The sequence below is a fragment of the Erinaceus europaeus genome, chromosome 23 (assembly GCF_950295315.1).
Source record: "Erinaceus europaeus chromosome 23, mEriEur2.1, whole genome shotgun sequence".
Classification (NCBI taxonomy): Eukaryota; Metazoa; Chordata; class Mammalia; order Eulipotyphla; family Erinaceidae; genus Erinaceus; species Erinaceus europaeus.
In genome coordinates, this window is record NC_080184.1 from 3005813 (window position 1) to 3023218 (window position 17406).

Consider the following 17406-nt stretch of genomic DNA (forward strand, 5'->3'; position numbering starts at 1 on the left):
TCACCCACTCCGGGTGCTGTGTGACCTCAGGTAAGTGTCTGCACCTCTCTGGGCACCTCCACCACCACCCCCCCCCAGGCCAGCTCACCAGGGTCTCCTGAAAGTCGCTGCGGTCATCCGTGCCGTCCACCTTGTACGTGTCCGATTGGTTGAGGTAGTAATAGTAGTCGGGGGTCATGAGCCCCAGGTTCTGTCGCTGCTCCTGGGAGGCGCCCTCCAGCAGCTGGGGGTTGGATGTGAGGGTTCAGGTAGGCGGCACCTGTCCGGGGATCCCTCCTTTTCCCCGCCGTGCGATCCCCAAACCCGCCGGCAGGTGGCGCCCCGCCCTGCAGGTGAACACACCTGGTAGTAGATATGGAAGTTCCTCTCGTTCTCGTTCTGCATGACCACCCGAGACTTCTCCAGCAAGAAGTTGGAGATCTTGCCCCCGTCCGGCTCTCCCCCGCGGCTGAACTGGATCTCGAAGTATTTGCCCTGAATCCCAGAGAGAGACACCTGTCAGCAACCCCCCTACCCAGACCTACCCCAGCCCCAGGGCGCAGGGGTGCAGGTGGAGGAAGGAATCCGAAAGATAATATATAAAGAATATATACATGAAGTAGAGAAATAGAAATATATATATATAGAAATATATAGAAATATATCAAATAGAGAGAGAAATATATTTGTGGGAGTCGGGCGGTAGCCTAGCGGCATAAGCGCACATGGCGCAAAGCGCAAGGACCGGTGTCAGGATCCCGGTTCGAGCCCCCGGCTCCCCACCTGCAGGGGAGTCGCTTCTCAGGCGGTGAAGCAGGTCTGCAGGTGTCTGTCTTTCTCTCCCCCTCTCTGTCTTCCCCTCCTCTCTCCATTTCTCTCTGTCCTATCCAACAACGACAATGACAATAACTACAGCAATAAAACAAGGGCAACAAAAGGGAGTAAGTAAAAAATAAATAAGTATTAGAAATATATTTGTTATTTTAAAAATATTTATTTACTTATTTATTTTTTATTTATTACTGGATAGAGACAGAGAGAAATTGAGAGGGAAGGGGGAGATAGCAGGAAAGAGACAGAGAGACACCTGCAGCCCTGCTTCACCGCTTGTGAAACTTCCTCCAAGTAGGTGGGGAGGGTGGGGGACTGGAACCCGGATCCTTGCACATCGTAACATGTGCGCTCAACCAGGTGCACCATCACCCAGCCCCTGTTTGCGTATATATTATTGTTGTTGTTGTTATTATTATTATTATACCAGAGCGCTGCTCAGCTCTGGTTTGTGGTGTTGTGGGGGATTGAACCTGGGACCTCAGAGCCGGGGGAGAGACAGACAGACACCTGCAGACCTGCTTTACCGCCTGTGAAGCGACTCCCCTACAGGTGGGGAGCCGGGGGCTCGAACTGGGATCCTTATGCCGGTCCTTGTGCTTTGTGCCACCTGCACTTAACCCGCTGTGCTACCGCCTTTTGCTTATTTTTCTATGAGAAAGTCAGAGCATCATTCTGCCACATGTGATATTGGGCCTCGAACTGAGGGCCTCCTGCTCTTATATCCAACAGGCTGGTCACTGTGCCACCTACTACAGAATACAGGTGTATGTGTGAGAGAGACACAGAGATAAAGAGACAGAGAGGGGAGATAGCACAGTGGTGGTAACATGAAGACCTTCATGCCTGAGGCTCTGAAGTCCCAGCACCCCCAGCACCCAGAGCAGAGCAAAGCTCTGGTAAAAACAAAAACCAAGAAACAGAAACAAACAAAAAACACCACATATGTAAAGAGCTATTGGAAATCAACAAGAAAAAGGCAGGGCTGGGGGGGGAAACAACAGCATAGTGGTTCTGTCAAAGACTCTCCAGCTTGAGGCTCTGGGGTCCCAGGTTTAGTCTCTAGAACCAGCACCAGCCAGAGCTGAGCAGGGCTCTGGTTAAAAAACAAAAAATAGTGAGACAGAGAAGGAAGTGCACCTGCAGGGACTCACAAAGCGACTGGAGTTGTTGTTTCTCACGGTCTTGGCATTGCCGAAGGCCTCCAGCAGGGGGTTGGACTGTAGGATGACATCCTTCACGTTCTGGAAGGCAGAGGAGTTGAGGGTGAGACCAGGGCCGACCAAGGTGGGGGCAGGAGGGTGGGGCAGGGGCCGTGAACCCCACGGCCTCTGGGAAGACCCAGCGTCTGCGTCTCGCCTCACCTGGACCTTCTCGCCCCCACCGGAGACCTTGGAGATATAGCCCATAATGTATTTGGCTGCTACCGTCTTCCCAGCACCACTCTCTCCACTGTGGGTGGGAGAGACAAAATAAAATAAAATAAAATGAAATGAAATAAAATAGAGGCCTTGACGTGGAGGTGGGGGCATACCTTTTCTCCTGCCTGACCGTTGATCTAGGCATCCATCAAACCATTTATCAATTTATACATCCATCCATCCATCCATTTCTCCATCCATCCATCCATCCATCCATCCATCCATCCATCCATCCATCATCATCATTTATTCAAGTATACATCCATCCATCCATACATTTATCCATCCATTCATCCATCTATCATCTATGCAAGTACCTATCCATCAATCCATCCATCCACCATCAATCATCATCTATCAAGTACCCGTCTACCCATCCATCCATCCACCATCCATCCATCCATCCATCATCATTTGTCAAGTACCATCTATCCATCCATCCATTTATACATCCATCCACCACCCATCATCTATCAAGTACTCATCCATCCATCCACCCATCTATCTATCCATCCATCCATCCATCCATCCATCCATCCATCCTTCCTTTTACTCTTCCATTTACTCATGTATCCATCAGTTCTTTCACCCATCTGCATATCCATCCACTCATTCATGCATCCACCCACCCAACCACACATTATACATTCAGTTACCATTTTTCCATTCATTCATCCATCTATCCACCCACCTACCCATTCTATTCATCCATCTATCTATCTGTCTATCTATCTATCTATCTATCTATCTATCTATCTATCTTGTATCTACCTATCATCCATCCATTTATCCACTAATATTCCATCCATTGATCTGTCTTCCCACCCATAACTCCATCTATCCATCCACCCATCCATCCATCCATTATCAATCTATCCATCCATCCATATCCATCCATCCATCTATCCATCCACTCATTCATAGATCTATGATTTATCTGTCCATCTATTCATCCATCTATCCAGCCAGCCATCCAGACAGCCACTCATCTATCTATCTATCTATCTATCTATCTATCTATCCATCATGCTTCCATCCATCCACCCACAGTCCATCCACCCATCCATTCACTGAGGACCGGGCACTATGTCAGTCACCAGAAATCCACGAATATATCAGACAACCCCCCATGGTGATGTTTAGAGGGAACAGACAGACAGATGGACAGCGGCAGACCAGACCCCAGGATCAGCTGGCCCAGACCACTTTGGGACCCAGAGCTCTGAGCAAACCTTCCTGGGTGGCAATGACACTGGAGCAGGATCTGGGGGTGGGGGTGACCAGGGTCCCCCCCTCCCTGTCCTTACCTGATGATGACACACTGGTTCTCACAGTCAATAAGCATGTTCCTGTACATATTATCCGTGAGGGCATAGATGTGTGGAGGGTTCTCATACTGGGCCTGGTTTGGGGACCCGAAGGGGCAGGCCTCAGCCTGGGGCTGGGGGCTGGGGGGTCCCAGGGCTGTGTCTCCCCTCTTGACCCTCCCTTCCCACAGCCCCCCACCTCACCGCTCCCTGGTAGAGATCAATCTCACGGTCCGTGAAGTAGGGCATCTGTTTGAAGGGGTTGACGGAGATGAGCACAGAGCCTATGTAGGTCTGGGGGTGACGGTGGTTAAGGACCACGTGGTATTTGACGGTTTTGTCCCTCTTGGGCCCTTGTCCCCTCATCACCCCGCCTCCACTCCAGGCCCCCCCACAACACCATAGCTTTGAGGAAGAAATAATCTTCAAATGTACCCAGAGACCTCAGGTTCAATCCCTGGCACCATCATAAGCCAGAACTGAGCAGAACTCTGGTTACAAAAAAGGGGGGGGGGTGACAGGGTGGTGGCTTACCTGGTTACGTGCACACATTACAGCACACAAGGACCCAGGTTCCAGTTCCTGGTCCCCAGCTGCAGGGGAGTCGCTTCACAAGTGGTGAAGCAGGGCTGCAGGTGTCTCTAGTCTCTCTTCCTCTCTGTCTTCCCCTCCTCCCTCAATTTTTCTCTGTCTCTATCCAATAATAAATAAATAAAATATTTAAAAAAGGGGGGTAGGCGGTAGTGCAGTGGGTTAAGTGCACATGGTGTGAACTGCAAGGACTGGCATAAGGATCTTGGTTTGAGACCCCCCGGCTCCCCACCTGCAGGGGAGTCGCTTCCCAGGCGGTGAAGCAGGTCTGCAGGTGTCTGTCTTTCTCTCCCCCTCTCTGTCTTCCCCTCCTCTCTCCATTTCTCTCTGTCCTATCCAACAACAATGGCAGCAATAACAACAACAATAACCACGGCAAACAACAAGGGCAACAAAAGGGAAAAAATAACCTCCAGTGACAGCAGATTCCCAGTCCCAGCAATGACCCTGAAGGCAAGAAAACAACAAACAAACAAACAGATGCTAGACAACAACCAGATGGTTTCACTCAGATGTAGAAAACTTGGGAAAAGGAAAAAAGAAAGAAAGAAAGAAAGAAAGAAAGAAAGAAAGAAAGAAAGAAAGGAAAAAAAAAGAAAAGAGAAGCAAACAACCGTTTCTAAGACTATGTGAGAACTCTGGGGGTGATCTTTGTGAGGTGGGAGGGCTAGGGACACAGAACATTGGTGGTGGGCGTACTGTGGAGCTCGACCCTGTCATCTTATGGTCCTGTGATATATTATTCATCACACATTAAGGAAAAAAAGGAAAACATTTTAAACAGCCTCCGGGGCTTGGTGTCTGCATGAAGATTCTCCAGCTTCCTGTGGCTAATTTTTTTTCTTTTTTGATAGAGACAGAAAAAAATTGAGAAGGGGAGGGGGAGACAGAGAGGGAGAGAGACAGAGAGACACCTGCGTCCGGCTTTACCACTCGTGAAGCTTTCCCCCTGCAGGTGGGGACCGGGGGCTCGAACCTGGGTCCTTGCGCGTGGGTCATGTGTTTTATATGGTGCACTACTGCCCAAGGGAGGGGACCCATTTTATTTTTAATTACTATTATAAGAGGAAGAAAGAAAGGGGCCCAGGAGGTATCTCACCTAATAGAGAGATTATTTTATCACATGTGAGGACATGGGTTCAAGCCCCCCATGGGGACACACCACACACAGGGGAAGCTACACAGCGTGGGGGGTGGCTGTACTGTGGTCTCTTTCTCTTTCTCTCTCTTCTCCTCTCGATTTCTCTGTCTCTTATCCAAAATAAACCAATGAATAAACATTTAAAAATATATACTAAGAGGGGGTTGGGCGGTAGCGCAGTGGGTTAAGCGCAAATGGTGTAAAGCTCAAGGACCGGCGTAAGGATCCTGGTTCGAGCCCCCGGCTCTCCACCTGCAGGGGAGTCACTTCACAGGCGGTGAAGCAGGTCTGAAGGTGTCTGTCTTTCTCTCCACCCTCTGTCTTCCCCTCCTCTCTCCATTTCTCTCTGTCCTACCCAATAACAACAGAATCAATAACAACAACGATAACAACAACAAGAGCAACAAGGGCAACAAAAATGGGGGAAAAATAGCCTCCAGGAGCAGTGGATTCTCAGTGCTGGCACCGAGTCCCAGCAATAACCCTGAAGGCAATATATTTTATACATATTATATATATATGAAATATGATATACACATATCTTTCACATATATATGAAAGAAAAAGACAGCACAATGGTTCTGCAAAGAGACAGACTCTGCTGCCTGAGGCTCTGAGGTCCCAGGTTCAATCCCCAGCACCACCATCAGCCAGAGCTGAGCAAGGGTTCTGGGTAAAATAAGAATAAAAACAAACAAACAAATAAACAAACAAACAAATAGGCTGGGTCCACAATGGGGGATTCAGGGAAGTGGGTTATACAGGGGCTGATCTCTCTCAGGGCAGAGCTGGACCCAGTGGGTATCACCTGTCATCACCCTATCCACTATTCTCTGTCCCCCTTCCCCTGCCCCATTGTCCTCATCCCCTGTCCCCTGCCCGACTGTCCTCCTGTCCCATCCTCAGTCCCCCTGCCCCTCACTTCCTGTCCTCATGCCTTTATGTCCCTGTCCCGTTTCCCCTGCACCATCCCCTGCTCCTGCCCCCTGTCCCATCCCCTACTCCTGCCCCCTGTCCCCCTGCCCCATCCCCTGCTCCTGCCCCCTGTCCCATCCCCTACTCCTGCCCCCTGTCCCCCTGCCCCATCCCCTGCTCCTGTCATCTGTCCCCCTGCCCCATTCCCTACTCCTGCCCCCTGTACCCCTGCCCCATCCCCTGCTCCTGCCCCCTGTCCCCCAGCCCCATCCCCTGCTCCTGCCCCCTGTCCCCCTGCCCCATCCCCTGCTCCTGCCCCCTGTCCCCGTGCCCCATCCCCTGCTCCTGTCCCCTGTCTCCCTGCCCCATCCACTGCTCCTGTCCTCTGTCCCCCTGCCCCATCCCCTGCTCCTGCCCCCTGCTCCTGCCCCCTGTCCCCCTGCCCCATCCCCTGCTCCTGCCCTCTGTCCCCCTGCCCCATCCCCTGCTCCAGCCCCCTGTCCCCATGCCCCATCCCCTGCTCCTGCCCCCTGTCCCCCTGCCCCATCCCCTGCTCCTGCCCCCTGTCCCCCTGCCCCATCCCCTGCTCCTGTCCTCTGTCCCCCTGCCCCATCCCCTGCCCCCCTGCCCCATCCCCTGCTCCTGCCCCCTGTCCCCCTGCCCCATCCCCTGCTCCTGCCCCCTGTCCCCCTGCCCCATCCCCTGCTCCTGCCCCCTGTCCCCCCCGCCCCATCCCCTGCTCCTGCCCTCTGTCCCCCCGCCCCATCCCCTGCTCCTGCCCCGTGTCCCCCCGCCCCATCCCCTGCTCCTGCCCCCTGTCCCCCTGCACCATCCCCTGCTCCTGCCCTCTGTCCCCCTGCCCCATCCCCTGCTCCTGCCCCGTGTCCCCCCGCCCCATCCCCTGCTCCTGCCCTCTGTCCCCCCGCCCCATCCCCTGCTCCTGCCCCCTGTCCCCCTGCACCATCCCCTGCTCCTGTCCTCTGTCCCCCTGCCCCATCCCCTGCTCAAGCCCCCTGTCCCCCTGCCCCATCCCCTGCTCCTGCCCCCTGTCCCCCTGCCCCATCCCCTGCTCCTGCCCCCTGTCCCCCTGCCCCATCCCCTGCTCCTGCCCTCTGTCCCCCCGCCCCATCCCCTGCTCCTGCCCCGTGTCCCCCCGCCCCATCCCCTGCTCCTGCCCCCTGTCCCCCTGCACCATCCCCTGCTCCTGCCCTCTGTCCCCCTGCCCCATCCCCTGCTCCTGCCCCGTGTCCCCCCGCCCCATCCCCTGCTCCTGCCCTCTGTCCCCCCGCCCCATCCCCTGCTCCTGCCCCCTGTCCCCCTGCACCATCCCCTGCTCCTGTCCTCTGTCCCCCTGCCCCATCCCCTGCTCAAGCCCCCTGTCCCCCTGCCCCATCCCCTGCTCCTGCCCCCTGTCCCCCTGCCCCATCCCCTGCTCCTGCCCCCTGTCCCCCTGCCCCATCCCCTGCTCCAGCCCCCTGTCCCCCTGCCCCATCCCCTGCTCCTGCCCCCTGTCCCCCTGCCCCATCCCCTGCTCCTGCCCCCTGTCCCCCTGCCCCATCCCCTGCTCCTGCCCCCTGTCCCCCAGCCCCATCCCCTGCTCCTGCCCCGTGTCCCCCCGCCCCATCCCCTGCTCCTGCCCCCTGTCCCCCTGCCCCATCCCCTGCTCCTGCCCTCTGTCCCCCCGCCCCATCCCCTGCTCCTGCCCCCTGTCCCCCTGCCCCATCCCCTGCTCCTGCCCCCTGTCCCCCTGCCCCATCCCCTGCTCCTGCCCCCTGTCCCCCTGCCCCATCCCCTGCTCCTGCCCTCTGTCCCCCTGCCCCATACCCTGCTCCAGCCCCCTGTCCCCCTGCCCCATCCCCTGCTCCTGCCCCCTGTCCCCCTGCCCCATCCCCTGCTCCTGCCCCCTGTCCCCCTGCCCCATCCCCTGCTCCTGTCCTCTGTCCCCCTGCCCCATCCCCTGCTCCAGCCCCCTGTCCCCCTGCCCCATCCCCTGCTCCTGCCCCCTGTCCCCCTGCCCCATCCCCTGCTCCTGCCCCCTGTCCCCCTGCCCCATCCCCTGCTCCTGCCCCCTGTCCCCCCGCCCCATCCCCTGCTCCTGCCCCGTGTCCCCCCGCCCCATCCCCTGCTCCTGCCCCCTGTCCCCCTGCACCATCCCCTGCTCCTGCCCTCTGTCCCCCTGCCCCATCCCCTGCTCCTGCCCCGTGTCCCCCTGCCCCATCCCCTGCTCCTGCCCCCTGTCCCCCCGCCCCATCCCCTGCTCCTGTCCTCTGTCCCCCTGCCCCATCCCCTGCTCCAGCCCCCTGTCCCCCTGCCCCATCCCCTGCTCCTGCCCCCTGTCCCCCTGCCCCATCCCCTGCTCCTGCCCCCTGTCCCCCTGCCCCATCCCCTGCTCCAGCCCCCTGTCCCCCTGCCCCATCCCCTGCTCCTGCCCCCTGTCCCCCTGCCCCATCCCCTGCTCCTGCCCCCTGTCCCCCTGCCCCATCCCCTGCTCCTGCCCCCTGTCCCCCAGCCCCATCCCCTGCTCCTGCCCCGTGTCCCCCCGCCCCATCCCCTGCTCCTGCCCCCTGTCCCCCTGCCCCATCCCCTGCTCCTGCCCTCTGTCCCCCCGCCCCATCCCCTGCTCCTGCCCCCTGTCCCCCTGCCCCATCCCCTGCTCCTGCCCCCTGTCCCCCTGCCCCATCCCCTGCTGCTGCCCGCTGTCCCCCTGCCCCATCCCCTGCTCCAGCCCCCTGTCCCCCTGCCCCATCCCCTGTTCCTGCCCCCTGTCCCCCTGCCCCATCCCCTGCTCCTGCCCCCTGTCCCCCTGCCCCATCCCCTGCTCCTGCCCCCTGTCCCCCTGCCCCATCCCCTGCTCCTGCCCCGTGTCCCCCGCCCCATCCCCTGCTCCTGCCCCCTGTCCCCCCACCCCATCCCCTGCTCCAGCCCCCTGTCCCCCAGCCCCATCCCCTGCTCCTGCCCCCTGTCCCCCCACCCCATCCCCTGCTCCTGTCCCCCTGTCCCTGCCCAGCGGGCTACAAATATGTAGTCATCCATGAAGCGCTTCTTCAAGTTGCCCACGATGGCGTCCTCCGTGATCTGGGGCAGAAGCACCATGTCGTCCACGCCGCTCTGCTTTACATTGTGGCTCTGCCAGTGGAAGCGCTCCTTGCTGCCCTGGGGGGGGGACCTCGGTCACGCTGGGCCTCTGTGTCCCCACGGTGGGGCGTTCGAAGAGGCCCCCCAGTTCTCGCTCTGGCGGCTCAGCTCAACCCCCCTGCTTGGCGTCATCCACCATGGAGGACACGGGCCAGAGGGGTGGTTTTTACTGTTCTATCCATCTATCCAACCATCCATCCATCTCAACCATCCACCCCACATCCATCTATCCTCCATCCATCCATCCATCCATTCATCCATCCACCCTGCCACCCACCCACCCATCCTTCCATCCACCCATCCATCCATCCACTCATCTATCCATCCATCCATCCATCCATCCATCCATCCATCTTATCCATCCACCCCACATCCATCTATCCATCCATCCACCCCACATCCATCCATCCACTCATCCATCCACTCATCCATCCATCCACTCATCCATCCATCCACTCATCCATCCATCCACTCATCCATCCATCCACTCATCCATCCATCCACCCATCCATCCATCCATCCATCCATCCATCCATCCATCCATCCACTCATCCATCCATCCACCCATCCACCCATCCATCCATCCATCCATCCATCCACCCATCCACCCATCCACCCATCCACCCATCCACCCATCCACCCATCCACCCATCCACCCATCCACCCATCCATCCATCCATCCATCCATCCATCCACCCATCCATCCATCCATCCATCCCCTGCAGCACACCAGGCTCTACTCCAGGCTCCCTGGGAGAGGAGAAGGTTCACGCACCAGCCTCTCACTTCCCCTCAGACCGCCCACCCCACCCACAGCTGGCCAGGCTTCCCCATGACCTTTGACCTCTCCTTCCACCCACCCCGCCATCTCCTCTCTCATGGTCATGCGTCATCGCCCGGCCCTGGGATGCTCTCAGCCGTCAAGGGACTGTGACGTTGCCCTGGGTGTCTGGCGGGGACGACCTGACCTCAGCTCCCATGTCCGAAGTCACCGTGACTTGACCTCACGTCTCGCCAGCTCCAGCACCTTCCAAGTCTCCCGCATTCCCTCCATTCTCCCTCCCTCCATTTTTCTCATCAGATGCCACCTTCCTTAGATGCCCCCACTCCCAAGGAGGAAGCCTCCAAAAAAAGAAAAAAAAATCTCAAGAAAAAAAAATCCCTTCCTCCAGGAAGCCTGCCAGGAATTTTCTCTCCCTTTAGCTTGACTGATAATATACCCAGTGTCTTCAACACTTAAAGACACCTGGTGGAGGTGTCTAACCACAGATGAGTGGCTGAGCAAGTTGTGGTCTATATACACAATGGAATACTACTCAGCTGTAAAAAATGGTGACTTCACCGTTTTCAGCCGATCTTGGATGGACCTTGAGAAATTCATGTTGAGTGACATAAGTCAGAAACAGAAGGATGAATATGGGATGATCTCACTCTCAGGCAGAAGTTGAAAAACAAGATCAGAAAAGAAAACACAAGTCGAACCTGAAATGGAATTGGCGTATTGCACCAAAGTAAAAGACTCTGGGGTGGGTGGGTGGGTGGGGAGAATACAGGTCCATGAAGGATGATAAATGACATAGTGGGGGTCGTATTGTTAAATGGGAAACTGGGGAACGTTATGCATGTACAAACTACTGTATTTACTGTTGAATGTAAAACATTAATTCCCCAATAAAGAAATAAATTAAAAAAAAATAAAGCCACCTGGTGGGCCAGAGATAGTTCACTGGGTAAGGCTCCTGTCTTGCCACAGGCACAGCCCAGGTTTGAGTCCTCGTGTCAGGGGAAAATCTCCTTTCTCTCTCTCTCTCTCTCTCTCTCTTCTCTCTGTCTTTCTACTTGAATGAAAAAGTTGACCTGCGTCCCCAGGAGGTGGCACAGTGGTTGAGCATTGAAGTTAAAATGTGTGAGGTCCTGGGAGTAGGGCGGTAGCACAGTGGGTTAAGCGCACATGGTGCGAAGCGCAAGGACCAGCATAATGATCCTGGTTTGAGCCCCCGGCTCCCCACCTGCAGGGTGAAGCAGGTCTGCAGATATCTGTCTTTCTCTCCCCCTCTCTGTCTTCCCCTCCTCTCTCCATTTCTCTCTGTCCTATCCAACAACAACAGCTATGACAACAATAACAACTACAACAAGCACAACAAGGGCAACAAAATGGGAAAAATGGCCTCCAGGAGCAGTGGATTCGTTGTGCAGGCACTGAGCCCCAGCAATAACCCTGGAGGCAAAAAAAAAAATGTGTGAGGTCCTGAGTTCGATCTCTGGCATCGAATATACTCTGCTTCTTTCTCCCTCCCTCTCTCCCTCTCTCCCTCTCTCTCCCAAGCAGATATGTTTTTTAAGTATAATGTTGACCTGGAAACTGGTAAAATTGTGTATTATTATTATTTTTTAATTTTCTTAGTTTTTAAAAAATATTTATTTTATTTATTCCCTTTTGTTGCCCTTGTTGTTTTATTGTTGTAGTTATTATTGTTGTCGTAGTTGTTGGATAGGACAGAGAGAAATGGAGAGAGGAGGGGAAGACAGAGAGGGGGAGAGAAAGACAGACACCTGCAGACCTGCTTCACTGCCTGTGAAGCGACTCCCCTGCAGGTGGGGAGCCGGGGGCTCGAACCTGGGATCCTTATGCCGGTCCTTGCGCTTTGCGCCACCTGTGCTTAACCCGCTGCTCTACCGCCCGCCTCCCTAAAAACTCTACTAGGGAAAGATAGTGACAGGCTGGGGGGTGTGGATCCACCTGCCAACACCCATGGCCAGCGGAGAAGCAATTACAGAAGCCAGACCTCCCACCTTCTGCTCCCCATAAACAATTTGGGTCCCTGCTCCTAGAGGGATAGAGAATAGGGAAGCTTTCAATGGAGGGGATGGGATACGGAACTCTGGTGGTGGGAATTGTGTGGAATTGTACCTCTGTTATCTTATAATCTTGGTAATCATTATTAAATCACTAATAAAAGAAAAAAAAAGGAATTTGGGTCCATGCTCCCAGAGGGGGAGAAATGTTAGGGGAAGATGCCCAGCGGGCTCTGACCTCCCAACTCCATTAGGACCCTGAGAGAAAAGATGAAAAAAAGAAGGACACTCGGAAGTAGTAACAGATGTAGGTGTGATTTAGAAAGGAAGAGCAGGCAGGACCATGGGGGCGGGGGATGGATAGATAGAGTGGTCTGGGAGGTGGCACAGTGGATAAAGCATCAGACTCTCAGGCATGAGGTCCTGGGTTCAATGCCTGTATGTGATGTCTGGTTCTCTCTCTCTCTCCTCCTATGTTTCTCATTAATAAATAAATAAAATCTTTTTTTAAAAAGAAAATGCATCGATAGCTAGATGATAGATAGGTCAGCAGGTAGATAGATAGATAGATAGATAGATAGATAATTACAGAAAGAATAGTCAACCCATCTCTGTGAACTTGGGAGAACCACTCCAGTTCCCAATGGAGGGAATTGGGGACAAAGGACTCTGGTGGTGGGGACACTCTGGAATTAGACCCCTGTGATCTCATAATTTTGCAAATAAATATAAAAGCAGTAATAATAATAGTAATAATAATCAAAGAAATGATGAATACATGAAGGCCTGGCTCAGCCAACAGCCAGTGTGGCTGGGGGTGGGGGTACCAAGCCAGTGTGGCTGGGGGTGGGGGTACCAGGAGGTGCAGGAACCTGGGTTCGAACCCCTGGTCCCCACCTGCAGGGGGAAGGTTTCATGAGTAGTGGAACAGGGCTGCAGGTGTCTCTCTGTCTGTCTCCCTCTTTATCTCCTCCACACCTCTTAATTTCTCTCTGTCTCTATCCAATAATAAATGAATAAATGAGAGAGGGAAAGAAAGGCAGAGAGAGAGAGACATAGAGAGAGAGAGAGATGGAGAGAAAGAGATAAATGGAGGACGAGGGAGAGAGGGAAACGGAGCTGGGAATTGAACCCAGGGCCTCGGGCGTGCAAGTTGGTCCTCACACAAGCTGAGCTCTCTCCCCACACCCCATGTGTCCCCCCTCCTCCTTTAAGACTGGGCTTAAAGGGAGGGTGGGAGGGTGTGGGGGTGTAACCCAGCTGGCTTGGGCTCCATCTCGGGGACACCCCCCCACCCATCCACTCCAGTCACTCCAGGCCAACCAGCTAATGCAATCAGGTGACACCTCCTCCAAGAAGTCCTCCGGGAACTCAGGCTGGGTCCTCTCTTGGTCCTCTCTCTCCACACCCCTATGTCATGCCTTCAGTGGGATGGGGGACCCCCATGAGCCCCTCTAACTCCCAGACATAGTGATGGGGAATCAGGTGGGAAGCTTCTCAGTCTGTCTCTCCCCAGTTCCATCTGGGTCCCAAGTGTTAAGGATGGTATTCAGGAAACAAGCTCGGTCTAGCTCTGGGGTTCCCCTTTTGGGGTCCATCCTGGCCCCCTTATTCTATTTTCTGGGCCCCACAGGCTGAGCTGTACCTCAAGCCTTCTTCCTTTGTCTGAGACCAGCAAGGCCCCAAGGCAGTGGGGTGTCTGCCGGGTTCCTGACCCTGAGGACACAGTTCCTCTTCCTGCTCCTCCTCCACTTCCTCCTCCCCACGGGGTCTTTTGCCTCCAGAGTCCCCTTTCTCTCCAGGACCTTAACCCTGAACCCCTCACCAGAATTGGAAACTGGGAGGGGATGGGGGCTCCCCGAGTTCAAGGCCTGGTATGGCAGGTTCCAGAGGGAGGCCCTGCTTCTCTCTGTCTGTGCGTCCCTCATCCTTTCTCTCCCTCTCTCTCCCTCTCCCTCTCCCTTTCCCTCTCCCTTTCCCTCTCTCTCCCCTCTGTTTCTACCTTAAAAATAAATTAAAATAAAATAAACAAATTGAAAAGGAGAGGCTGATACTCTGGTTCTCTCTCTCATTCACACACAGGTCTTCCTTAGGAAATGACAGCCAGCTTGGTCCAGGATTGGCCTGGGGTTCGAAGCTGGGGCTCAATAGTGCGCTGTGTGTGTGAACCGGGAGTCTGACCACTTCTCCAAGCCTCTGCCTCCCTCAGACGTGCAACCAGCCGAGAGAGAGAGAGAGAGAGAGAGAGAGAGAGAGACATGGGGGGAAGGGGAGGGAGAGAACAGGGGACCCCAGTAGCATTAAGAGCATGCGCGGGGGGGGGGGGGCACAGTGATGAGTAAATTGACTCCAGTCACTGCTCCAAATGAATAAATGGTTGAGTGAATAAATGAAGTACTGTAGGAATAAGCCTGTCTCTTTCTTCTTTCTCTTTTATGATCTTTATTTCTTATTGGGTAGAGATAGAAATTGACAGGTGGGGTGTCAGGCGGTAGCGCAGCGGGTTAAGCGCACGCAGCACAAAGCGCAAGGACCGGAGGAAGGATCCCGGTTCGAGCCCCCGGCTCCCCACCTGCAGGGGAGTCACTTCCCAGGCGGTGAAGCAGGTCTGCAGGTGTCTGTCTTTCTCTCCCCCTCTCTGTCTTCCCCTCCTCTCTCCATTTCTCTCTGTCCTATCCAACAACAACGACATCAACAACAACAATAATAAAAACAATAACTACAACAATAATAAAAACAACAAGGGCAACAAAAGAGAAAGTAAATAAATAAATGTAAAAAAAAGGAATTGATAGGGGAAGGGGGGAACAGAGAGAGAGAGACAGACAGACAGACACCCCTGCAGCCCTGCTTTACCACTCACAAAGCTTTCCCCCTGCTGGTGGGGACCTGGGTGGGGGGGGGTGCTTGAACCCGGGTCCTTGTGCACTGTAACATGTGAGCTCAACCAGGTGCACCACCACCTGGCCAATTCCTTCCTTCCTTTTTCTTCCTTCCTGTCTTAAAATTTTGTTTTTTAAAAAATATTATTTATTTATTTATTCCCTTTTGTTGCCCTTGTTGTTTTATTGTTGTAGTTCTTGATGTCGTCATTGTTGGATAGGACAGAGAGAAATGGAGAGAGGAGGGGAAGACAGAGAGAGGGAGAGAAAGACAGACACCTGCAGACCTGCTTCACCGCCTGGGAAGCGACTCCCCTGCAGGTGGGGAGCCGGGGGCTCGAACCGGGATCCTTATTTCGGTCCTTGTGCTTTACGCCGCGTGCGCTTAACCCGCTGCGCTACCACCCGACCCCCCAAATTTTGTTTTATTATCTTTATTTATTTCTTGGATAGAGACAGCTAGAAATTGAGACGGGAGGGAGAGCTAGAGAGAGACAGAGAGACCCCTGCAGCCCTGCTTCACCACTCGTGAAGCTTTCCCCCTGCAGGTGGGGACCAGGGGCTTGAACCCAGGTCCTCGTGCACTGTGATGTGAGTGCTTAACCAGGTGTGCCACCGCCTGGTCCATTTCCTAGTTCTCTCTCTCTCTCATTCCTTCCCACAATTTGCCTGGAAGAGGGGTGCACCTGAGACCTTTTGTTGTTAAGTTTCTTCCTTTCCAGGGTGTGTGAGACACACTCACACAGAGAAGAAAAGCCCATGGTCATAGCTGACCACAAGCCCAGGATGACTCAACCGACTCTTGTGAAAGAGGGCATGAGGCGGGGGTTGGGGGGTGGCGGAGAGGCTCTGGGGAGGAGGCTCCCTGCTCCCACTTTCAACCCGAGGCCTAGGGAGGGTGTGTGTGTGTGTGTGTGTGTGTGTGTGTGTGTGTGTGTGTGTGTGTGTGTGTGTGTGTGTGTGTAGGGTGGTGCTTCTCTGGGGCGGACACAATTCCAACCATGCACCCGCAGCAGGAGGTTGGCCAAATGCCTCCACCCTTGCTCTGGGGCGGGGGAAGGAAGTTCAGGCTTTGAGGGTGAGCTCTGAATTGGGTAAAGCAAGATGCCTTGAGGGGAGACCTTCCCCCATGCTGCAGGCAAAGTCAATCCTGAGGACTCCCTGGAGGAGGCCACCTTTGCCGCAAGGATTTCTTAGGCTCAGCTGGTGGGTGGGTGGAACTGCGGATCTCAGGGGGTGGGTCCCTGGGGGTGTCTGTGGGATGGTGATTTGAGTTCCAAAGAGGCACAGCGCGCCCCCCCCCCAAAAAAAAAAAAAAAAACTGGCCACCCCCACAGAACCAAGGTGCAGGGATGAGCTGTCTGTCTCAGAGGCCTCCCAGCCCAGAGCCACTTCCTTCCTCCCTGGCCTGCTTTGAGCTGTGGTTGTGGGGGTGGGGAGGTCAAGGGGCTTGAGCCAGAGCTGCAGAGCAAGGGGAGCACCCACCCCTACTAACAGCCCTGGTTCTGCGGGCTGCACCCTGGGGCCCTGCCCCCCACGCAGTGGGGGACATTCTGGGGTCTGTCTCTCACTTTGGGGGAATGAGGAAAGAGGGGGGGTCCCTTTTCCCTTCATCTAGAACTGGACCCTCTGTGTTCAAGGCAGTGGGGTGGGGGCAGGCTCGAACCTGGGGCCACACACAGCGCAGGGCGGGACAGCTCACTGTCCAGGTAAGCTCCTGCCCTGGGTTCCAGGATGCTTTCCCTGCTGTCTGTGCGTCTTGTTTTCTGTGGTGCCTGGGGCTCGCACCCAGGGCCTTAAGGCGTGCAAGGCTGGGGGCTGACTACAGACCTCGCTGCTGCTTTCAGTGAGTCCTTCGCCTGCTTCTTCTATTTCTTCTCCCTCTCCTCCTCCTTCTTTTTCTTCTTCATCTTCCTTCTCCTTATTCTTTCCCTCCTTTCCGTCCGTCCTTCCTTGCTTCTCCTCATCTCTATTTCTATCTTTTAAAATATTTCTTTATTTATTCCCTTTTGTCGCCTTTATTGTTTGATTGTTGTAGTTATTATTATTGTTGTTGTTATTGATGTCGTCGTTGTTGGATAGGACAGAGAGAAATGGAGAGAGGAGGGGAAGACAGAGAGGGGGAGAGAAAGACAGACACCTGCAGACCTGCTTCACTGCCTGGGAAGCGACTCCCCTGCAGGTGGGGAGCCGGGGGCTCGAACCGGGATCCTTACGCCGGTCCCTGCGCTTTGCACCACCTGCGCTTAACCCGCTGCGCTACAGCCCGACTCCCTCTATTTCTATCTTTATGTCCCTCTCTATTTTTCTCTCTCCTTAGCATTTTCTGTCCATCTTCACAGCTGTGGTCCCTGAGCCAAACTGTCACTCCCTGCTTCCTGCCTGTCTTTTCAAAGCAACTGCCAGGT

At 54.9% G+C, this 17406-nt stretch overlaps 1 protein-coding gene across 1 annotated transcript in view; it reads right to left on the reverse strand.

Moving 5' to 3' along the window:
• Positions 1-17406, reverse strand: part of MYO1F (myosin IF) — a 47732-nt gene that overhangs the window by 25939 nt on the left and 4387 nt on the right. Inside the window, exons 2-8 of the mRNA XM_060181555.1 lie at positions 9201-9338; positions 3743-3832; positions 3539-3633; positions 2175-2262; positions 1965-2054; positions 343-474; positions 89-223 (exon numbers count right to left, since the gene is read on the reverse strand). Coding sequence (XP_060037538.1) covers positions 89-223; positions 343-474; positions 1965-2054; positions 2175-2262; positions 3539-3633; positions 3743-3832; positions 9201-9338 — 768 coding nt within the window. The remainder of the gene's footprint in view (positions 1-88; positions 224-342; positions 475-1964; positions 2055-2174; positions 2263-3538; positions 3634-3742; positions 3833-9200; positions 9339-17406) is intronic.